The 23,649-nt window shown below is 52.5% G+C and overlaps 1 protein-coding gene across 3 annotated transcripts in view; it reads right to left on the reverse strand.

Moving 5' to 3' along the window:
* The window catches only part of WDR90 (WD repeat domain 90), a 31,934-nt gene that overhangs the window by 1,491 nt on the left and 6,794 nt on the right, over window positions 1-23,649 (reverse strand). For all 3 annotated transcript variants that reach the window (XM_080383505.1, XM_080383504.1, XM_080383506.1), the window contains 30 exons: window positions 22,739-22,849; window positions 22,492-22,637; window positions 22,143-22,200; window positions 20,450-20,568; window positions 20,097-20,258; window positions 19,040-19,152; window positions 17,831-17,947; window positions 17,059-17,294; window positions 16,446-16,585; window positions 15,739-15,869; window positions 14,388-14,518; window positions 13,735-13,896; window positions 13,324-13,452; window positions 12,652-12,785; window positions 12,536-12,573; window positions 11,933-12,052; window positions 11,330-11,512; window positions 10,400-10,500; window positions 9,366-9,468; window positions 8,769-8,890; window positions 8,232-8,391; window positions 6,676-6,866; window positions 6,231-6,399; window positions 5,788-5,899; window positions 5,052-5,223; window positions 4,234-4,356; window positions 3,849-4,029; window positions 3,260-3,390; window positions 2,124-2,267; window positions 257-376 (listed from right to left, as the gene is read on the reverse strand). In XM_080383505.1, coding sequence (XP_080239631.1) covers window positions 257-376; window positions 2,124-2,267; window positions 3,260-3,390; window positions 3,849-4,029; window positions 4,234-4,356; window positions 5,052-5,223; window positions 5,788-5,899; window positions 6,231-6,399; window positions 6,676-6,866; window positions 8,232-8,391; window positions 8,769-8,890; window positions 9,366-9,468; window positions 10,400-10,500; window positions 11,330-11,512; window positions 11,933-12,052; window positions 12,536-12,573; window positions 12,652-12,785; window positions 13,324-13,452; window positions 13,735-13,896; window positions 14,388-14,518; window positions 15,739-15,869; window positions 16,446-16,585; window positions 17,059-17,294; window positions 17,831-17,947; window positions 19,040-19,152; window positions 20,097-20,258; window positions 20,450-20,568; window positions 22,143-22,200; window positions 22,492-22,637; window positions 22,739-22,849 — 4,059 coding nt within the window. The remainder of the gene's footprint in view (window positions 1-256; window positions 377-2,123; window positions 2,268-3,259; window positions 3,391-3,848; window positions 4,030-4,233; window positions 4,357-5,051; window positions 5,224-5,787; window positions 5,900-6,230; window positions 6,400-6,675; window positions 6,867-8,231; window positions 8,392-8,768; window positions 8,891-9,365; window positions 9,469-10,399; window positions 10,501-11,329; window positions 11,513-11,932; window positions 12,053-12,535; window positions 12,574-12,651; window positions 12,786-13,323; window positions 13,453-13,734; window positions 13,897-14,387; window positions 14,519-15,738; window positions 15,870-16,445; window positions 16,586-17,058; window positions 17,295-17,830; window positions 17,948-19,039; window positions 19,153-20,096; window positions 20,259-20,449; window positions 20,569-22,142; window positions 22,201-22,491; window positions 22,638-22,738; window positions 22,850-23,649) is intronic.

Below are 23,649 nucleotides of genomic sequence, written 5' to 3' on the forward strand. Positions count from 1 at the left end.
GGGAGACTGGCAGCCTGCCCAGACGCAGCCCAAGGCAGGGGCAGGACCCTGCTGCTCACCTGGGCCAGGCTGGGGAGTTTCTGAGATGAAAAGCTGTTGCCCTGAGCAGCTGCTTGCCTGAGCCTACCCCATACCTTCAGACTTGGCTTTTTACATGCAGGGCACCGCTGCCTCCCCCCACTGCACCTTGTTCGACGTGGCCATAGCCCCGCAGCAGCAGAGAAGTGCCTACACCACCCGGGCAGGGCATGGGTACCTGTTTCTTGCGCAGACTGTAAAACAAGGCTTCCTTCTGCATCCCAAAGCCGACGTAGACCAGGGTGCCATGTTCCCAAGGGCAGAAGGCGGCCAGGCTGGGCGGAAGGCTGATGAGACCCTGGTGAAGGGAACAAAATTGAAGCTAGTTTCTCCAGCCTGACCTGACAGAGTGGGGACAAAACGAGAGCGTGGAGGGACACCAGCCCTTGGGTTGTGGGTGTCCAAGCAGTGGGAAATTAGGATGATGGAGGCTGCTTCCTCCCTCTTGCATTGCCATCTCAGATGTTCTCATGGCAAAGCAAGGAGCAACCACACACTGCCATGGAGACCTGAAGCAAATTGTTTACTGTCATAGCAGGACACATGAGGGTCCAACAGGTTGAATTTCCACAGAGGCATTATTGCTATGTGGGCTTGAAGGCAGGATTGTGTTATGGATCAGCTTAACACAAGGAAATCGGGCGCAGAAGATACACATCTTTAGTAATGGATACAAGATCAATCCTTCCCCCATTTACTGTGGGGAGACCTGTAGTGAGCTGCCTTCTGTCCTGGTTTCAGCTGGGATAGAGTTACTTTTCTTCTTAGCAGCTGATGCAGTGCTGTGTTTTGGATGTTGATAACGCACTGGTGTTTTTAGTTGTTGCTAGGTAATGTTTATACTAAGTCAAGGACTTTTTAGTTTCTCAGACCTTGACAGTGAGAAGGCTGGAGGGGCACAAGAAGTTGTGAGGGAGCACAGCTGGGACAGCTGACCCGAACTAGCCAAGGGGACATTCCATACCATGGGGCCTCATGGTTTGTATATAAACTGGGGGGATGGGGCCGGGGCCTGCCGAGCACTGCTCGGGGGGCTGGTTGGGCACCGGTCAGCAGTTGCATTGTGCATCGCTTTCTTTTCTCTCTTCCCTTTGGGTTTCATTCCTTTCCCCTTCTCTCCTTTTCATTATAACATCTTTTTATTATTAATATTGTTATTTTGGTTTCGTTTTATTTCAGTTATTAAATTGTTCTTATCCAACCCTCGGTTTTACATTTCTTTCCGATTCTGCTCCCCATCCCGCTGGGTGAGGGAGGAGCGAGTGAGCAGCTGCGTGATACTTAATTACTGGCTAGTGTTAAACCACGACACCTTCATGGAGAGAAAATCCATTGTTTTGGAAAAAAACAAAGAAACATTGACCGAACTCAACTGCTGTATGAGCCTGCCACCCTCAGGACCAAGCACTGTCTGGGCCAAGGCACCATCGCTTGCCCCCAAAAGAGGCCCAGCTCCCTTCTGCATGCCAGTGTCACGTGTACAGGGGACCATCTCCACGTCCTCTCTGATACAGACCCTCCTCCCTTTCTAGCAGGCATCCTGCTGCCCAAATCTCACACCTGGGTTGGAGCCAAAGGCTTCTGCAAAGCATCACAGACATACAGGGCTAGAGTACTTGGCTCTATGAACCTGTCACTGGGCTCCTGGCTCTGAATATTCATGCTCTTTGGGAGTGTCAAAGTTGGCAGTGTGCTCATAATGAGGTCTCTCTTCTGCATGCTGTGTTCACTGCTGCTTGTGCTCTGTTTTGCATAGCACAGGGGTGTCAGCTCTTTGCAGATGCAGTTTTTGACTCCTCATGCTTACAAAGTCAGCGCTCCCCAGCAGTTAGGTGCTGCTACAATTCCCACTGCCTTTTGACACGCAAGAAGGTTCATTAACAAGGTACTCTGTGAGCAGCAGAACTAACGAAGGTGATGTTCCTAAGCCCACACTCTCTCTTTGGCCCCATCCTGCTCAGAGCCTTGAGGCATCCCTCCTCCAGCTCGGCTGGTGCCAAGCCCCATGCCATGGGCAGGCGGGGGCTGGCCAGTGCCACACTCACCTCGGGGCCAGCAGGAGCCGGGAAGCTGAGCCAGTCAAGGAGCTCACACTTATCCTTCAGCCAGTCGGAGGCCCAGACGCTGACCCGCCGGTCCGAGCTGGTGGCCAGCCAGAGCTCCCCTCCTTCCACCCCAAAGTCATGGTACTACGGAAGACGGACAAGTGCTGTCACTCTGGCAGTACAGAAGCTTTAAAGGAAGCTGCCACTAGATCGAGTGTGGGGCAGGAGCTCGTGGGAACACAGGCTTTATGCTGTAGGGCATCAGTGCCAGGATTAACCTCTCTTTGGGCAGTGATGAAAGTCACTTCAAATAAAATAGGACAAGGAAGCCGTGGTATTGGAACCAGTGGCACACTCTGGGCTGAAAGCCCCAGCAGAAGAGGGGTGAGTGCCTGGCCTGAACACCACAGATCTCTTCCCCGGGATGCCCTCTGGATCTGCACATCTCCTAGGGGAGCGCTTGCCAATACCATGTGTCCCCTAACAACATCCTTCACTTAAAATAGAGGAGGATCACCTAAGTGTAGAATTACCAGGGAACACAGCCTTGCAGCACGGATGATTTTAAAGCCTGAGAACTTAGGCAAAATTATTCTCATTTCTGCTGTGGGAAGGAAAAAGACTCTATGAAGAGAATGACCAAGGAGATGCCAAAACCATCACACTGCTGCACAACCAAGTCTTCCTAGCCCACAGAGGGATGGTACAGAGAGCCAGTTATGCACAGGAGGCTAGGCTGCTGAGGAGCGACAGGGGGAAAGCACGCTGAGCCCTTTCTCGGGTCACACGAACTGAAAGCTCACAGCCCGGGCTACTCGCCAGGGGTGCTGTTCTCGGAGAGCCCGTGGCGCGGGCACACATCGCAGCTGCGTGCAGTGTGCTGACAGCAGCCACCAAGGGCCCCCCCACCCACAGGCACAGCCTCGCTCAGGGCTGCAATGGCAACACGTGCAGCTCTAATCCAGTGACTATATCCCTAGAAAAACCCAAACAGAAGTTATTGGAGGGAATGGGAGCCCGGAGAGGAAAAACACGGGACGACAAAGCAAACTCACTGAGCAACCTGGCCACACTGCTTCCTACAGCTGTGCTGTGACACGTGGGGGACAGTGCCAGGGCAGAGGGTGAGGTCTCACCTGCTTCCTGGTGCACTGGAGAACAGTGATGGGGGAGCCTTTGTGGTCTGTGAGGACACGGATAGTCATTCCAGTGCGAAGGCTGCTGACGGCCACAAGCCCATCCTTGCCCCCTGATAAGATCATTTCTCCTGTGGGCAGAGGAAAGGAAAGAATGGGACACTTCTTGTAGGAAGAAAAAGCCCATAGGGAAAAGGTCCAAGATCATGGGATACCAGTGTCCCAAAGCACGGTGAAAGGCTGGGAACATCAGAGTCAAGGGCTAGGTAAGATGAGATGTCTCAGAGACACCCACTAGAACTCTGCACTGAAGGACAGCCACTGCAGGCTGCTGGCAGGAGGACACAAAGGCACATTTGTTGCACTCAAACCCCTTTGCTATACCATTGCCAATATACCTCCCATGTCCCATTTACCACATGCACAAGCTACCGAAGTTCATTGATACAAGTTCTCCGGCTCTCCCTGGCCCCAGGTTTTTGGGCAGGTCACCAGCACGCCGAGTGGCTGGAGGCCAGGGTAACCCAGGCACAACCAAGCCACGTCCCCTGAGGCAACGTCACCCCACTGTCCTGACAGGCAGCCTCACCGTCTGTGGAGTAGGCGACTGCCGTCAGTGCAGCAGCATGGGGGTGCATTTTCAGCTCCATCTCTGTCCTGGAAACGCTGAACACACGGATGGTGCCATCACTGTACCCTGCCGCTACGTGCTGGCTCTCAGCTCCCCAGGCAACGATGGGACGAGGCTTCCAGGCCAGGCACTGACAGCTCTGCAAAGGAACCAGGGCAGAGACCCGATGACACAGTGCAGACTGCAGGGATGTGCAACTAAGTGCACTAACGGCTAAAGCTCCACCTGTAAGTATTTCTCCAGCTTTAATTTACTTCGTGAGAATACAGCAGCCCTTCCAATCCCAGGCAGTTGATTGTGCCCTGTGCCAAGAGGAAGAGATTGACGTACCACAAACAATTACCTGGTTGAGCACCTGGAACTGTACCACCAGCTCCATGCTGCCCAGAGACCAAATCCTCACGCTGCCGTCTTCCCCACACGTTGCACAATGAGTCTCATCAGGACTGAAGCACACTTCGGTCACCTGCAGTGAGAAGCAAGCTGGGGAACAGGGGCTCTGCAGCTGCCCCTGCCTAGAGCACATCAGTTCCTCTGGCCCTCTCATCCCCCAGGACCCCTCTCATGGGAGACATCAGACAAGAAGCCCTAAGTGTAAATTTGTGCTTAAATTTGGGGCTGACAGCTAGGCTTGTAATGGAAATCAGTAAACTCAACCCCGAAGGTAGGGCTAGGCGCTATGTAACATAGGTCCATGTAAAATACCTTCTCTTCTACCATTTGAACCCTTTGTTCTGTAGCACAGGTACCCTAAAGCAACAGCAAAGTTCTAAATGCTCACTCCTCGGGCCGGTTGGGTTTGGATTTTTTTTTTTTGTTTTGGGCAAAGAAAATATTATCCAACGTGGATGTCCAGCTAGCAAACAGAAGGCAGGCAGAAGTCGCAGCAATCGAATGAAGCCATAGTGACTGCAAACTGCATTCTTCTGCTCTAGCAGAAAGGCCCACAGCTGCTCTCAGGCTGAGGCTTTAAACACCTAAGGCTAGAGCGGGTGAGCTCAGACGAAGCACGTGCACAGTTTCCTGCAGACTCCTCCATGTCATCCTGCCAGCACAGGGAACCCTGCAGCTCCCTGACCTCTCTGATGCCCACCCCAGGGAACAATTCTGTGCCTGCACATGTTCTGCAGGACAAACCCCGCCCGGCCCAGCCCCTCTAACCTTGTTCTTGTGGCCGCTGATGAGTCGTATGCTCGTGCTCTCTGTCCAGTTGATGTACCACAGCGTTCCTGCTGTGGTGCCCACAATTCCCATTTCTAGAGAATCATCAAAGGCTGCACTGACTATTGTCCCATCGAGGGTAATCTCATTTTCTAGCAGGACTGAGCTAGACCTGGAGGAAAGGAGGATATGAGCACTGGCTCAAATAAAGGATGCAGAGTGGCTGTTCCAACAAGTGCAATTTTCTGGTAAGCCCAGTGACATGTTTGCAGCTAAATGGCTCAGTGAGGGGCTCCTGTACATGGAACAGTGACTACTGTTGCATTTGCACTGCAACCATCTTTTATAGGAAAGAAGAAAAACAGATGATGTGATAGTGCAAGGGAAGAAACAAAGGCAATATATTTTCACTAACTCTCTTAAATGACTTCCTACAAATCACCAACAGAAACATCAGACATGATAGACTCCAGCCATTTCCAGTATGAAGAGGGTTCAGCCACCTGTGGCAAAAATTCAGTAAAAAGATTCAGGCAGAAAGAATCAGTCATGGGATAGAGAGGAAAAGCTAAGGATGAAGAGCCACAGGAGCAGCATGGTTGCAGGCAGAGCTGATGTCTGTTCGTGAAAAGCCACCTCTCAGACAGGTCCTGGGAGCTGCCAGAAAAAGCATCTCGAGAGCAGAGTGAGACAGGCACGAGCACAGCGGGGATGCTGGAGGCAGTGTCCTTCCTACCTGGTGTCAAGACCTTTCAGCTTCAGCTCCTGCACGGTGGCCACTGCCCACAGGCGGATACGTTTTGTGTTGCTGCCACTCACCAGCCTGTTGCGCCGACAAACTAGCACGCCTGGGAGGCCACAGGGGAATGAAGGGCACCCGTGAGTATCCACCGCTCTGCACCATCACCCAAGGGCTGCTCCTGACAGCCAGGCCACCGATTCATTCGGGCAGGGCAGTATGGGTCTTCTACAGCTTAATACCCAGCATTTTTACAGACTAGTGAGCTCCCCAGGAAACCCAGGTCACAGATCCACTGCCACCCCATGCATCTTGCACCCAACAAAGCAAACTGCCTTCCCAAGCACAGCTGAAATTGGATGTCTGCAAGCTCATTGCTCTTCTTTCCTAACAAGTTCCCTGTTACAGCCCCGACCAACAGCCAGGGCATCTGCACCCACCAATCTCGCCCTCGTCAGCCTCCCACGTCATTAAGCAGCAATTAGTCTCGGTGTCCCACACACAGATCTGGCCTGAGTTGGTCCCACTATAAAGAAGAGTGTCAGCATCATAACAGAGAGAGGTCAGCTCCACTGGCCCCAACATGTTTGGGGCAGAGGCCCGATGAACCTGCCGGAGCACATAAAACAGAAACGTCAAAAAGAATATGGTGCTTACCTAAATCAGAAAAAAACACAACCCCTCCTCTGACCCTCAATTCATGCGGTTAATGCCTCAAATACAACTGAAAGCCACTCACAGCCAGCCAGCATCACGGCACTAAGAGAAATCATCAGCTCTCACAGGTCTGTGGGGCAGAGCCCCCATTGCATTCACCAGGGGCTTAGAAAAGGTGGCAGAGATGCCAAACATGAATTTTAAAAAGAAGGTAAAACTGAGGTTTACCTTGAGTTTGACGTCAGCTCCCTGCTCCTCCAACAGCCAGAACATCACAGCTCCCTTCCCCACACAGGCCAGTTCTCTGTGGGAAAGAGGACTAAAAGCTACGTCGTGGACTGGCTCCGAGATACAGGTCGACAGCACGAGTTCATAGGTGTAGGTGTTCCACAGAGCAATGGTTTGATCGCTGTAGTCCCCTAGGTAGAACATGAAAGACAGTAGGAGGAGGTTCTGCAGCCTCAGGATGCTCGCAAGCACACACGCTGCACACAACGCAGCATCAATGGCTGCTGCGAACACCGCCCTGGGCATGGACATGGCTCCTTGCGTGCTCAGCAAAAGCTGCGTGACAGGATGGGTCCTCACCTGAGCTGAGGACAGATGTAACTGGCCCAATGCTTCACGCTGGAGACTGCAGCAGACCTGGCCCTGCGGCAGGGTCTGCAGCCAGCGTTGGGAGCAGCCGACGCGGTAGGGATTTCAGCAGGCAGAGCTGCTCCTACATCCTTAAGAGCTACCACACACCTCAACATATGCCCCCACGCAAGCCCTCCAGTGCACTCAGGGCTAACAACAGTCTTGAAGTAAGAAAGGGATGTCACCTTCACTGAGGTCAAAGCTGAGATGGCAGCTGACCTTAATGGAAGCCACCGTATACCCAGGTGGCAGCAGAAGGCTCTGGCCGTAGTGGTGGCAAACATGCCATCCCAGAGGGCTCCAGAGGACAGTGCTCTCCTGCTGTTCTTCCCAGGCTCCACAAGCTCAGTGGAGAATTCCAGCTTTTCTCTTCCCTGCGGCTCAGGCCGGAGCTGGAGGGGGAGGGCTGCCCTCCCACGCTGCTCCGGGAAGAGCACAAAGCTCTCTTTCTCTCCAGCAAAAAGCTTGCTTTTTCCAAGGGCAGACTCACCAACCCATCATGTCCTGCCTGTTCCACAGGTCCTCTCGCATGCAAAACAAGAGCTTACTAATTGCTTATTTGTCCTTTAAATGTCCCCCGCCTAAACAAAACAGACAGCTTGAGCGTCCACCTTGTGCTGGCATCGCTGCCTGGCAGGAGGCTCACAGTTTGAAGCCTGACTACTTCTATGCAGTTCCACCTAAGCAGCAATAAGAAGTCCAGGAGAAGGCTTTTCCCTTTGGACACTATATATAGTAACTGCAAACTGTTTACACGGATTTAACAAGCCAGCAGAAGCTGTAACTCGAAGAAAAACAAGCTAGCTGGGGCCAGGAGAAAGAACTGGAGGGAGCTTGGCGTCCATGCCCGTGGCCGAGACACACAGGGTGCTTGCTGCTCTGCGAAACACTGCCAGCAGCGCCCTGGAAGCAGGCTCAGCTGCAAAGAGTGCATCTGCAGGCTGTCACTCCCAGGAGGACCTGAGATCACTTGCAGTTTTACATGCTGCATTATCCTTTGTCCCAAGGTTACCAAGCAACAGCCTCACAGCCACCAGCGAGTACGTATCTTGCAGGTACTGCATGCTGGCAGCACCTTCCTCTCAGGAGCTGTCTATTCTAGGGGGTCCCCCTGCACCCTCACCTGGTGTTGAAGGTGTACTCACCTAGGGTAATAAGGAACCTGTCATCCCGAGAGAATGCCATGGCTTGTACTTGCGTCTCATGATGGAAGAGGTTTGCTGTGCAAACCCCATCTTGGACGTTCCAGATGCAGATCTGACAATGGGAGTCTCCATTCGTCTGTCCTGAGGCAGAGGCAAGAACCTAACAGAACAGTATGTTGTCACTGAGACCTCGGTTAGTACTTAGAGAACGCTTCATTAGCTAGTTAGCCTTAGCAACTACCAATCTCAAATTATAGTGATGCAGCTGGCAAATGGAAAATTCTGTGAGAGCCATCAGCTGATGGTAGGAGGGAATGGTAGCATCACCCAGAGGAAGGCAGCAGCTTTTACTGTCACACTGAGCCAGCACAATAGAATAGCTGGGCTCCAAAACCAGTTATTGTATTTCCATAACCCCAGGTCTCCATGCAGCGGGCAGAAGAAGGAACGGACAAATGGAATTTTAGTCTGTGACATTTCTTTAGCCCAAAGCGACAGAGACAGAGACCAGCCCAGGGCAGCAGAAGCCTCTCCAACCTGGCCATCGTGGCTGACGGCAAGGGTAGAGATCTCCTCCGCATGGCCGAGCCAGTGATTCTGTGACCCCGAGTGCAGGTCTTCAACCACGATGATGCAGCCACAGGTGTAGGCGAAGAAGCCTAGCAGAGGAGGAGGAGATGGGATATTTCCATGTAAAGGCTTCACAAAGAGCACCCATTGCATCCTACATCACAATTCAGGAAAATTCTTTTTTTCAGTAACATGTAAAAGCCGACTCTTCTACACAGCTTGTCAGCACCCTTCCCATCAGGCTGAGTGTGGAGTAAAATCTCACTTCCAGCCTGGAGAAAGGAGGCGAGATGGCCTTTGAGAGAGCTTTCCCTTCTGCTCTTTCTACTCAACAGTTCAAGCCTGAGTTTGCTCGTATCAACTAATGTTTGCCATTATTTTTGTTTGTAATCATATCAATTAATGTTTGCCAATTTGCCATTCCTGCAAAGAGGAACGGTTACTAGATCTTACCAACACAAAGAACCCTTGTGTTGAAGCAAAGATCCCAACAGACAGAAGGTCATAACTTAGCTCAGTACACACACCTCCTGCCCCCCCCCCCCCCGAGCCTTCCCAGTGTACCTGTGTCCGGATTCCACACCATATTCCCTCTGCCATTCCCATTGTAGCCGATCACTGCTTTCAGCTTCAAGACCTCACTGCCAGCTGGAGGAAGCAAGAAACTCTGCAAGAAAAATACACACTGGCTTAAAATAAGCTCTAGAAGGGTGGCCCAGTCAGGTACATTCAACACCCGTTTAAGAAATAGTGTGCATGCAAGCACACACGTGTCCTCGCACACAGACAACACGCAAATTCATGCCGATACTCACAGCATTCAAGTCCAACACGTCAATAGATTAATACCAAAGTACGCACTTATACATACAAAAGAGAAATTGCACCAGGCACAGATGCTTTCAAATGGGGCACAAAACAGGTTGGCAGCAACTGCCCAGCCGATGAGCAGCTGCTAATCCTGCTGGGAAAGAGTTCAATGGGTTTTGCTGACTTGGAGATATTTCAATAGGAAGACAGTGGGGGGAAAAAGTGCTGCCAGGTGGAGGGACAGAGGAGAGAACTGAGGGTGCAAGCTGAATGTAGCTTTTCTCCCAGCACCATGAACAGCAGAGCTTGGGAAAAGGTTAAGTTTCTGTTTTATTATTGCTCTGTTTGTTATCAGAGCGGGAGCTGTGCCTTGACTGTCTTCACTACACTCGATGGATTGCCTTCCCCAGCCTGCTCTGCCAACGCATCTGCTCGCAAATATGGGTGCGTGATGAATCACTCCATTGCTCACTCGTCTTTCACTTTCAATAGCACATGCCATTCCAATTTCTTTTGAATAAAAATGTATGCAGATTTGCTGAACAGAAAAAAAAAAAAAAGAAAAAAAAAAAAAAGAGTTGATCACAACTCACTTTTTACTAGTCTGGAAAGAGCTGCATGTAGAGGAGAAAGGGGAACTGCTGTTCAGTTATCAGGCCCAGGGGTATATTTTACAAATTGTTTCAAACAGAGAACAAAATGGGAACAATTTGGAAAATCCACCTACTCCAGCCCCAAAACGCCTGTTTGCCACCTGCCCAGGTAACCAGCCCTGGCACAACTCTCACCTTGGGGAGCACCGATGCCTTAAAACGAGGAGTGAAATGCCGGTAGGAATCTGGGTGGATGGAGCTGTGGGACTTGAGACTTTTGGTTTCCTTTCTGGGTTCTGCCACACAAAGAAGAAAACAGTACCCATGGGATGCTGCTCCCGGGAATGGCTTGGGAGCAGCAGCTCAGCTGTGGCTTGCTATCTGTTCAGATGCTGTGTATATGTGTGCATATATCCACACACGAGGCAAAACTCAGACTGCAGCGTCACACATGCTTCTACACAACCAGCCATAGGAAACACAGCAGCTTTCCTGTAGCAAAGGAGGAACATCCATCTCCCCCCTGCAAACAGCCTAAGGGCATCCACACTGCCTGCCCCGGGCATCGGGCATCGCTGCAGAAGCATAAGCCATGCAGCTAGGAAGAGGTCTTTAACGGGAGCGACGGAAGCATAGTTTTATGTTGAAGCTTTCCAACAAGCCCTGCCTGGGGCTGAGCGCTGGCAGCTGCCGGCTTCTGGCAGCTCGCCACAACTGCCGCAGCTTTCGGGCTGTGCATCTATTAATAGAGACACTGGGAGCTCTAATTTCTGCCAGGTTTAATAGGATGTGCCACTTAGAGATGATATTGGCTCCAAGCCGAAGAGGGGCTCGCGGTGTGCCTAGAAGCAGCGGCAGGGAAAGAGCCAGAAAAAGCAGCAGCGCTGGGGACCAGCATGAGCTTCCCTCACTGCTTCCCTTGGTAAATCGCACCCAAGGGAAGACCCCCAAGGAACACGTTGCTGCCCTTCATCTCACAACTCAGAGCACGTGTCCAGGTCTATCTGTACCACATTAATAATGATCTTTCTTTTTTGTCAGGGACAGACCGAGCTGCCGTGCAGGCCTGCACACAGGGCCCCAAAGAGCGAAGCTCTGTAAGAGGTGGGAGCACCCCAGATTTACCGTGTGTGGATTCTCCGGGAGACCCCAAGCTCTCCTGCCTCCCTTTGGGCCTCACGACAAGCTCCTTGCTCCTGACCGACTCCACCACGAAGACTGAGGCATCTCTGTCTCCATTCGCCACCACACTGCTGCCACCTGGCAGATCTGCCTCCTCCTCCTCTTTGTCCGACTCGGAGAAAATACCTGAAGAGAAAAATTATTGGGAGGACAGAACAATCCGTGTCCTTCAGGAACACTTCATGTGTGATCGACCCTTTGATTTCTGACAGTGACATTCTCCTGCTCTGTGTAACAGTCCATCTGCTAGGGCAGAGGGCAAAGCAGGCATTTCCTACCGGGTATGTCCGACAAGGTATTTACCGCAGCCCTCGGAGAAGCTGTGCCAACAGCTTCGTCCGTGGGGGAGAGCAGAGGATAAAGTGGTGCTGAACCCCAACGCTTCTGGCTGGCTTTCTTCAGCTTAGGGGAAGGGAAGCGCAGACTGGTCTGTCAGTCTGCAGAAGGGGATCACGGGCAAGGATGGCTCCAAGGATGCTGCTAAACTAGACAGTTTTTCCTAGAACAAGATTCTTCCACCCCTTTCCTGCAAGCAGTTCCTCTTACTTCGACATCCTGCTTGGTGGACAGGGCTGACATCCAAACATGGTGGCGAGGCCAACAATGGAAGAGGCACAGTCTGCCGAGGCGTCTCAGAGGCATCCTTTAGCTTCTCAGAGCTCCCCGCTGCGGGAAGAAAAAGGGTTTGTGTAATTCCCTTCATCCCTTAGATCCTCTTGTCCTCCTGGGTTGCTCCATGGCGATACCCCCAAGCTCATTTCTCCAGCTTCCTCCTGCACAGGAGGAGCTGCTTCTCCTCTGTCCTTCAAGAAAGGGAGGGACAGAGAGAGGGAGGGACAATGAGGGCAGGGAAAAAGACAACAGAAGAGACGGAGGCAGGGAGAAACAGAAGGCAAAAGCTGAAAGACCTACCAGAAAACCCAGAACGGCTCTGCTCATAACATCCCCTCCCTGGCAGACTCCCACCGAGAGGTGCCAGTTAATTGCAGACTGCTCTTTGGGACTAATTAGCTGGCTAGCCCCCCCGCTTTGTGACTTCCTCAGGGAAGGAACCAAAAACCCCCACCCCCTACCCTCTGCCATGAAGGGCAGCCGTGGAAGAGCTGCCAACCCACCAGCCAGCGCAACTCATGGGAGGAGGCAACTCACCTGCTCCCAGCAGCAGGGCAGCCTCCGGGGAACGAGCCCTGGAAAGGCAAAGGGACTGGCGTTACACCGGGAGGGGATGGGGCAGGGGAAGGCACTGCCCAGCACCGGGCACTTACCTGGCTGCGGGTGACCTCTCCACAGGCAGAGCTAGGAAATCCCAGAGGAAGATGGCATCTCCGATGCTGATGACGTGCCGCTGGTCTGGAGTGAAGGCCACCTGGCGCACTGGCTCCGAGTGGCCGATGTACACCTGGGAGAGAGAGCACCTTGAACCTTCCCATCACCGCGCCTGCCCTCGGGGTGGGGGTTACTCCACTCCCTGCCCCACGTAGCCAGTGCCTACAGGTCTCAGCAGAAGACCCGCTCGGAGGCCAGCACCACACCGACAGTGCTCAGACCTAGGGCTGATCCGCCTCGGGCTGTCCTGCAGCGTGCTGAGCTGGGGACGCAAGAAGCTGAAAACCCCCAAGGTCTTACCCCAGCTCCCAGTACCTTTGAAACCCAGGGCGAGCCCTTTTCTTCTCTGGGTGGCTCTGTCCCCAGCACACAGGTAACACCGACCTCCATCCCTCACAGAGGGTCTCCCTACGTGTGGTGCTGTGGCAGCCCCAGCCCGCACTGGGAGCCCAGTGTTACTACCACGTGGGAGCAGGGCTATGTTTCTCAGCTGCTGGACAAACCGGCACTGGGAACACTGGGTCAAGTCAGACAGAGGGCTTTTGCCACTCTCTTCTCCAGGGATTGAGAAGTGCAACACCAACCCCTTTCCCTCCTTTTGTGGGCAGTACCTGGCAGTTGATATCGAAGCGCATCTGATAGTCCCACACTTTGATAACTCTGTCACCAGCGGTGAGCAGATACCTGCCATCCTTGCTCAGTGCCAAGGAGGAACAGGACAGCTTGTGCACGGGAGACACCTGAGGAGAAGAAACAGCACCAGCAGCGTTAACTGAGCTATTTCATATCCTTACTCATGCTTCAGCAAGAGGACAGGAGTGTGACAGCCTGGAAAACAAGGACAAGCTTGGGCTCACCCTAAGCATGACCATAGCAGGATAGCTACAAGGTTGTCACCCATGTTTCTCTGAAGCCTGTGAACACCAGGATGAGCTCCTTTCTCATTTAGCCTCATACAGTAACATGAAGCACCCAAGCCCCACGTGACACGAGACCTCAGTGCATGAATTTCAGCCTCTTACCTCTCGCACCAGCCGTCCTGTTTTTGCATCAAGCACCAGGATTTTATTGGAAGAAGTGGATACCAGGAGCTCGCCTCGAGGCACAGGAGCAAAGCAGACTCTCACTGCAGAGTCCATGGCTGTGCCATTCAAATCGAGGATGCTGATGTCCACTCTCAGCAGCTGTAAAATAAGGAGCTACTGAACCAATGTCCTGCAGCAAATACTGCAGAAGCCTCAGGATTGCTCTTGTGGCTCTCCCAACACGAGGATATGGAGCCCCCCAGACCCTTCCCTTCCCACCTAATGAGGGGCTGCAGGGTCCTGGCAATGTCCCTGCTGCCCAGGAGAGCGCAGCTCAGAGAGGTCGGAGCTGACAAGCCTACACAACACTTCTCCAGATGAACCTTCTAGAGGAGAATGAAGCCAGAGAAGAAGAAACCTAGACTTTGCTGTTTCTATCTCACAGAATGGAAAACAAACCTCACTGCAAGTGCCCTGAGCAAGTGCCTGCTGTGTGGGGAAAGGCCCTTGCCAACACTGCTGGTGCCCAAGGCCCTTGATCTGTCTCATCGGATGCAGCCGGTGGGAATTCCCCCTCCTGCCCATGGCACTCTGCAGCATGTGCTCCCCTCAGCACCCTCCCCCAGGAACGCGGGGAGCCTGCTGGGTACCTCATCTAGAGAGCAGGCCTCCATCACGGTCACAACGTACTGGGAGGGACCCACGAAGGCCAAGAGACGGCTGTCCCCACTGACCACCAAAGCATCCGGAATGCTGCCAGTGTCCCGGGCCACCACATTGCCTGAGGGCCACAGCAAGAGAGAGGGAGTGAAGAGAGGAGCAAAGCTCCCGCTGCAGCCAGCTCGCTCTGTGACAGTAGCTACAGTTTCTCCTGCCTCTGACTCAGCCTTGGGTTAACGTTCTGGCCTGAGAAAGAAGCAACCTCTGTTGTAGAAGACGCTACAAATTTTATCTGCGACATCCAAGACATGCAGTGAACCACCTCAAAGACGAGGTCTAGATACATGGCTTCTTGCCTGACTGAACGTGCAGTGTTTTCAAGGAGAGCAGAACAAAGTCAAGGGAATAAAATTGATTTTAGTGCTTATTTTTTAGTGTTACAAGAAGCTGCAACAAGGAGCTATGAAGGTGAGATCTCAGCTGCAGCCTGGGTGCCTGAACCCTGTACAGAACAAGGTCAGTGCTGAAGCCCACCACGCTGATGTCAGTCTGGTGGGCAGATAGACCCATAGGTCTAAAAATCACAGAAATCACAGCAATTCTCTGTATTTATTCCACCAGCAAAATTCCACTGTTCAGTCCTGCAACACGGCCAGGCAGCGAACACTGTTTCAGAGCAAAAGTCAACATGTAAAGGTCCAGCTACAGCACTGACACCAACCTTGGGTGATTTTGGACACATTCCCTGGTCTCTCCAAGCCCCTGTTCCTTCTCCACCTACTTCAACTGCACACTTCTTGAGGCACGATGCTCCTCTTTATACAATATTGCATAACGGAGCTCCCCCTCCCTGCCCAAGCTTGTGCTGCCACAGCCTATTTCAAAGGCACACATTAAAAGTGACATTGTTTCCAAACTGCCCTGTACTGCTTCCCCTGCCCGCAGCTCCCCACCTTCTCCATTCACCAGCACGGCGCTTTGTGCAGCTGTGCTGCAGACAGGATTAGGGAAACAATCCAGTTTAAACAAATTAAACCGCACATCCAGAGAACAGAAAGAGTTGGGGCCTGGGCACAGATAAATCTCTATGATTTCAGCCCATTCACGAAATCATAACACCAAGCAAGCTGAGAGCATTTGAACCAGGACAGGTAAGGGAAGGCTGGCAGTCACCAGGGCTTGCTCACACGTACAGTATAAACACAAGTGACACAGCTCAGAAGGTTCATCAGAAAATATCTCTCCGAGTAGGCTGAATCTGGTTTGGCTTTGGTGCTAGAGTGTCTGTGCTAATTAAAAAAAAAAAAAGAAGAAAGGCAGCCCACAACCCCAGAGCCTTACCCAGGACTCTCAGGACACAGCTTTTCTGTGCCATACAGCTGTAAAGAGCCAGAGTGCCGTGCAAGCAGGAGCTGAACATGAAATTGCCATCTGGAGAGAAGGTCAGTCCAGTGATCACAGTGCGGTGCTGCCTGAAAGAAGGCAGAAAACATGAAAAAGGGAAGGAAAAAACCCAAACAGACCCCCAGAAAATAGTAACAACGCCGAGCACAACACGGTGAAGAACCCAGGAGAACAAAATCGTCAGGGACAGGCAGAGGACCCCACCATGCTCACACCTGCAGCAGCCCAGGACAATCAACACTTCAACTTTTTGGAAAACTGAGCAGCAAGTGCATGCAGCACTCCAGCTGTCCCTGGATGGGATATGCTCCCTCCCCCTTTGAAGCATCCTGCGCTGCCCACGCTGAAGCTTGCAAGGGCTCCCTGTTCAGCTGCTCTCTAGGACAAGCTCTTTCCTACTGATGGCCAGCTGCCCACTGGGAAGTCACACGGAGAGCCCCCATAGCCTTCCCGGGTTGGATTCTACCACCCAGAGCCTTGACACAGCGGGCTCGCTCTGCCTGAAAACCACTCAGCCGGGATGTGAGGATCACCAAGCTCAAGAAAAGCACTTTTCCCACCTCCTCGATTACCACCATGGCTTCTGCCAGGAACCCGCTTAGACCCACGCCTGCCCCGGTGTGGCTCCCGTGCCAAACGCTCACTTGTGCTCCACCAGGAGATCAGAGGCAGCCAAGGAGAAGGTCCGCACCATCCCGCTGTCAAAGCCACAGGCCAGGATCTGCTGGGCAGGGTGAAAGGCCACAGCACACGGCATTTCCTCGGCAGCGGTGAAGTCGTACAGCTGTGGGGAAGGGACACGCCACAGGCACGAAGCTGGATAAAGCTCTGCCCAGCAGCCATACCTGACAGCGGAACAGCCGCAGACCCCCACCACGGGCAAGTCCCACACCAGAAATCTGATCCTGATCTTTAGAGTCATTTAGAGATTACTCTAAAGCCCTGGGAGGGCCTGGGTCTTCGGGCATTTAGATAAAGCCCTTGGGTGTTATGCTTTGTGTTAAACAGCAATATTCAAAATGCAGAGGAAAAGAAAATATTTTTGTTTGGCAATACCTTCAGAAGGTCAAATTATGCATTAAGGTAACACTCTCAGAACTCCATACTCCCAAAGAATTTCTTGCCCATGGTACCCTCTCACGCTTCAGGGAGGACATTTAAGGGCTCCCAACTGTGGAGCTTTGATAACTGGACCAAACACAGACCAGGGAGATTATTAAGAAATGCGAGACACCTACTGACTCTCGTCTCCCCTACCTGCTGCATGGAGACAAGGTCCCAGACTCTGATGGTACTGTCCTGGGACACTGTTGCCATCCGCTTCCACGTCCCCTCCACAGAGAACGCCAGAATGGAGTCCTTGTGAGAGCGCATGAGGGTGTTGTAGTCCCGGGACTGGATAGCCAGGTAGCCCACGTTCCCAGCAGCCGTTGTGCACAAGACTTTGCAGCTGTCCGGGCTGATGCAGACAGAACTCACCGGAGCCTCATGCTCTGGGGAAAGACACAGGAGTCAGCAACCCCCCCTGGAGAAGGGGCAGCAGCGGCTGGAACACAGCTACCAAACCAGGGTTACATGTAGGAAAGTAATGCACACAGGAATGAGCATCCCACAGCCTGAAGATTGAATGCTTGCAGGTTTGAGTTTAGTGGGAAATTAGTCTCTGCCCTTTCTAGAAGTCCCTGGGCTCTGCTGTTACGGTGATTGTTTCAAAAAGAGTAAAGAAATACTCAAATTCTCCCATAAGTTTTCATGGACAGGTGAGCCATGGGTACAAGGGCACAGAAATTGAGATAGAGTGCCTGCTGTCACCCAGGAGATCCTGCCTTTCTCCTACCAGTTACAAGAATGAACAATTGTCATTGAAGACTTCCAAGCCAGTCAGCCAGTCACCCCCAGAGACAGTAGGTATGAAAGATGCCCTCGCTCATGAGCATTGCTTTAGGAGACGTGGCAGTGGAGCTCTGGCTTCACAGCAGCAGGCTGACAGAGGTGCGGAGCTCAGAAGCATCGTTGCAGCTCTACTCACCCGCCTCTAAGACGACAGCTGAGAAGTCCAGTGGCCACAGCCGCAGGTAGCCATCTTCTGAACCCGTGGCACAGAAGGTTGAGGAGATGCTGATACTGTTTATAGCGATCCCAGGGCCTGAAAACCCCAAAAACAACAGTACCTGGTATAGCTGAAACAAGAAAACCCAACCCGGGGGTTGCCCCATCCTGGACCAGAGGCTGAAGTCTTGGAAGCAGCAGCCAGGAACCCCATGGTGACGATAGTGTAGGCTGAAGAGTCTCAGCAAGTCCTTCTCCGCACTCAGCATATGTTCAGTGCCTAACCCTTTCCAGCTCTCCTCTTTACCACTGTGCAACTCCCACCAGGCACAAATCTTCCCACTTGTTAAACCCCGTCGTATTTTTGCCTTGAATAGGTTCTTGTGGCAAGGGACGTACTAGATTAACTGCCTGAGATACAAAACCCTTTCAATTCCACATCTCAAATCCTCTCTGCAGCACATTGAGGAGGGAGAGAGAATACAGATCTAAAGAAACTGGGAGGTTTTGATTCAGGTATAAAGTCCAGCGGTCAAAGCACTGGTGAGAGCCAGCACTGCTACCAGGACACCCAAGGACATCGTTTCATCTCCTCTTGGGCGTTTTCTCGTCCACGAAGTGAGAACCGGAATCACATACCTCTCTCAAAGGGGCATGCTCAAGATTAATCAGCTCAATTTGCCAGAGCAAAGTATGCACTAAGTTTTAAGATATCAGAGCAATCACACTTGAAAGAAAATTCTTCCCACTGTTAAAATTAATGGAAGAGCTGAAAGCTGTACTACTTAGTATACAGCAACAAAGATTTCCTAAACACTCTGCACAGGCTGAATAATGGAAAAAATCCCTCAATTCATCTTTTTCGTTGGTCTGCTTAGCTCTTTTTCCATCTCTACATTAAGACTCCCATCAGCAAATTAAGACCTTGTTTCATGTTTCTAAAAGTAGTGTTTCTCTGAAAGTGCAATCAGCATTTAAAACGCTCAAATTCTTTCTTAAAATTATACTTTGCTGTACTAAGGAAGACTATTTGCAGCACTTAAGAGGCAAATAGCCAGCAATGATCTAATCAACCCAAAATAATCCTTGGAAGTAGGTAAGTATCTGGTTTATTTTACCAGAGATTTATCTATGGTCATTTTGGACCCCGAGGATGGTTGAGGTGCTCCCTGCCTGTGGGTATTCCTACCTGAGCCACCGCCTGCCCCGTCTGGCCGTGCAGGCAGGAGCCGCCGTGCGCTCCTCATGCAGACGTTCTTGTAGTCCACCTCCAAGACGTGGCCGCTCTTGCTGCAGACAAAGCTGTACGGGAGAGAGACCCCTGCTCTGGCACACCGGGGGCAAGAGAAGCAGTGCTGGCAGGGTTTAGTTAAAGCCCAGCTCGGTTCACCCGTTAAACGGTTTGCCTGATTGGAAAGCAATTCTGGTTCCTGGTAATGTAACAGGTCAACAAGGTGTCCAAGGGCACCTTTCCACGCGCTGCCCTACAGATCTACAGCCAAGGCAGAACTTCCTATTTTATTTCCCATCCCTTTGAAACCTTAATTAGCAAAAGAGCTAAAAGCCCAGCACAGACTGCAGAAATGAACATCCCTCTGCCACAGGGCACAGCTCGGGGAAAGATGGGGCCAGCTGAGCTGGTCTGACTTTGGTGATTAAAATAAAACAACAACAACAACAAAAAAAAAAACCCCAAAAAAACAAAAAAGCATGTGCTTGTCTGTGTGCAAAAGGATATGTACCGCACTCCTCCCGCTGCCAACAGAAAGCTAACCACGAGGCTCGAGTGGGGAGTGATTCACTAAGAAACAGCAGTACAGCAAGAGGAATACCCGTTTCTTGGGCTATTTTGCAAGCAGCCCAATTTCTTTTGGGAAGCCAAGCGTGCCGAGGAGGAGGGGGCTCTCCCAGCTCCAGGGGGCACCTGTATTTTATAGGGAGAGCCTGAGCAAAGCGTGGTGCTTTGAGCTGGAAGGCTTGCAAGCACATAGTGAAGGAATGAGGACTGAAACGGGAGGGTCAGCACTGGCTGGAGCTCCAAACACCTCCCCATTTTTGTTTGTTTGGGGGTTTTTTAGGGCATTTAGGATAAGGTGTGAGTTTAATCTTTCAGTTCTGAGCACTGCCTACATCGCTGCTGGAAGGGATGCTGGGCACTGAAGCTACCACCCACCGATGTAGCTAGGGGATACCGCAGAGGCAGGAAGGGGGAAGGGAAGCAGCCAAAAGCCGTGGCAGCCCCTTACAGCGCGCGGTCCTGCGGCTCCCGCTCAGCAGTGTGCCCCTCGGCGAAGGCCAGGTCGGTGAACTCCAGGGAATGGTACTCGCCCAGCTTGATGGGACACGAGCGCAGCTCTCCATCCCGCACTCGCCACAGCCTGACGTTGTCCCGGCCGCACGACACCATCCTGTCCCGGGAGAGGCTGCGTGAGAGCCAGGCAGGACCCCCCAAGCACCCAGCAAAGGCCAGTGCCCCAAGGGCCACCAGCTGACAGCCAGGACGCAGAGCGGGGACAGCAAACAGATGGCTGCAGCCCTGCAATTCCCCCCGCAGCCACGCCAGAACCAGTGCTTTTGATTTATTTTCATTGCATGCTACCTGGTATCATCAAAAAAAGCGATCTTCAAGGCCTGGATGTCCACATCCGTGTGTGCTTTGGCCAGCACGGCCACCTCTCCGCCACGGGTCACCTCAGCAGTGTTCCACACCACCACCATCTGAAGCAAGAAAACACAATGGCAGAGCTGCTCAAACGTGGAAAACTTGGCAGCAAAAGAGCTTTTCATCACAGCAGCTGGGCAGCTGCACGTACAGGAGCCTGCTCCAGAGCTGGGCACAATGTATTGATAGCAGAGTTGAAGCAGGGGAAACAAAAACCCTCTCACACAGAGGGTTTAGGACAGTCCAACAGCTTTGCAAAGCTTCATAGCAATATTCTTCTCTGGCATCCATAATTATAGGTTCTAAATCCTAGGGCTGCCTGGCAACAGGGCTCAGACTTGGAAAAAAAATCCACAGAGGAGTGGGAACTCTGCCTGCCGAGACACAGGAGCTGCACCAGGGCTGAGCCGGGCTGCTGGGGCTGGAGGTAGCACAAAGGCGGCTGCACCGGCTCTCGCAGCACTTCGCTCCCATGCAGGTTTGCATGCTCGGGGCACCCACCACAAGGGGTGAGAGAGTCAAACCCTTTCCTCAAAGGAAAGGGGGAGATGGGTGAAGAAACGCAGGTGATTTGATGCTCTGCATTTCAGAATAGCATTAAAAACAGAGCCAGGATCACCTTGGAGGCTGGGGTGGGCTGAGGCATCACTCTGGGAGAGGTGCTCCCAGCCAACACCCATCTTCCCATCCTGCTTTTGCCTTATTGATGCCCCACTCCCCAGTTTTAGCTCACCAGCTCCCACTCAGATCACAGACCACTGCCACGTGCTGGGAACAAAACCAGAGCAGTGTTTGTTTTTTCCTGCAGGCAACATGCAGTTAGCAATGGCACAGCTAATTGCTGGTGGTCGTCAATAAGGGATCAGTGGATGAGAACAGTTCCACTGATAAAGCAAAACCCCCAGTCCCATGAAACAATTTTATTTTTGGCTGCTACATGTGGGATCTGCGTCATCCCCTAGCTACATCGGTGGGTGGTAGCTTCAGTGCCCAGCATCCCTTCCAGCAGCGATGTGGGCAGTGCTCAGAACTGAAAGATTAAACCTCACATCTTGCCCTAAATGCCCTAGAAAAACCCCAAACAAACAAAAATGGGGAGGTGTTTGGGGCTCCAGTCAGTGCTGACCCTCTCACTTCAGTCCCCATTCCTTCACTACGTGTTTGAAAGCCTTCCAGCTCAAAATGCCACACAAACACGTGTCACCCCCAGCCCCGTGGGCCAGAATGGCTGTGGAGGCGGGCAGCATCGCTGCGCCTGAGCCTGCGGCGATCCCCACAGGGTACAGGCAGAATCACACAGCCCCCTCCATCACCCTGCCTGGGCTCAGAGCTGGGCTGTGCCACACTAGCGACAGAAACAGCCCCAAATCTCAGCCCCAGCAGCTCTCTCGAGCTGCTTCCAAAAGCATTTTTTTGCTTGCAGCTGAGGAACGCTCACAAGCATCAGGTAGAAGGAAAGTATTTTTTTAAGCACCTAATGGAAGGGATTTCCCTCTGACTGCAGTGAAGAACATGCCAAGGAAAGCCCAGAGCAGAGGTTTGTCTGCAGAATAACTACATAATCCGGGAGAACAGTCATCTCATGTCGCTTGTTCACAGGGCAGGGAAACCTCCAAGTTTCAGTTCTCACCGTTTTGCCGTGCCCATCCTTTCCAACACCACACAGAATGGCTCCGCTGTAGGAAAAGCTGCAAGAAGAGGCCACCTGGTGAAACGCAACTCCTTGTACTCCGAGTGCACTCAGCGGGGAATAAAAGGAGACAAGTTGTGGGTATGGGGAGACAGCACAGCCTGAGGGATGAGCTCGGGAGGGAGCTGGCAGCATATCGGCTGCCAGCAGGTCTCAGCGATAAACACAGGCAACTGAAGCAGAGCTGTAACTCACCCCTGGTTTATCACGGCCCAATAGCACAGAAAAGCTGCCGTGCTGCAACACTTCACCCACCCGAATGCAGCCCTGCACCCAGGCTGAAACCCACCTCAGGGACAAGAGGGAGTGGATGTGGGTTTTAAACACGGAGAGGCAGCTGCCTGTCGGGAAGTCCCAGAGGCGCAGCACGCTCAGGGGACCAGCCTGCGCGGAAGCCAGCAAGGTGCTGCTCCCATTGAAGGCCAGCGCCGACACCTGCGGGAAGCACCAGGTCAGTGGCTCTCCAGAAGCACTGGGACTCAGGGTACGTCTGGGGCACAAGGACGGCGCTACCGTATGGCTCTGTAAGGAGTTACCTTATCCGTGTGTCCGAGGAAGAACCTCTGCTCTCCGGTCTGGATCTGCAGGGCCACTATAACGGCGTGGCAGGGGTAGACCACCGCAGCGTTGTTCTGAGTCCACAGTGCCTGCAGGACCGAGACCGCAATGAGAGGGCCGCGGGACCCCCAGAGATGCACCAGGTCCTAGGCTGGACCCACAAAGATTTCTTCAGCAGATTTGCCGCACGCATGCAGGTGAGGGGGTGCTCTCCCACACACGGACTGAGCTTCTAACTCGCAAAGGAAAACTAAAACCCAGCCAACATCCTACTTAATTCAGTGGATTTACTGTACCAATCATGTCTACGACGTGAACAGCAGATACAAGGGCAAAGATGTTGCTGGCAGAGCTCTGAACTGGCTGAACCAAACCCACCCTGTCTCTAACACAGACAGCAAGCCGGGCTCCTGTGAGGCACAGCGCCCCACGGAAATGATCCAAACACAGCTCCTCCTTTCCAGAGTCCTACAAAGCAGCTCTAGTTTTAACGGGATAAAACGCGGAAGCTGTGAGACCTGGGGAAGGGGCTGGAGCACAAGTCTGATGAGGAGCAGCTGAGGGAACTGGGGTGGTTTCATCTGGAGAAAAGGAGGCTCAGGGGGGCACCTGATCGCTCTCTACAACTACCTGAAAGGAGGTTGTAGTGAGGTGGGAGTAGGTCTCATCTCCCAAGTAGCAAGAGACAGGACAAGAGGAAACTGCCTCAAGTTGCACCAGGGGAGGTTTACACTGGGTATTAGGAAACATTTCTTCACTGAATGGTTCATCAAGCACTGGAACAGGCTGCCCAGGGAGGTGGTGGAGTTACCATCCCTGGAGCTATTTGAAGGATGTGTAGATGTGGCACTCAGGGACATGGTTTAGTGGTGGGCTTAGCAGTGCTAGA

This window comes from Falco punctatus (assembly GCF_963210335.1).
Source record: "Falco punctatus genome assembly, chromosome: 4".
In the NCBI taxonomy this organism is placed as follows: domain Eukaryota; kingdom Metazoa; phylum Chordata; class Aves; order Falconiformes; family Falconidae; genus Falco; species Falco punctatus.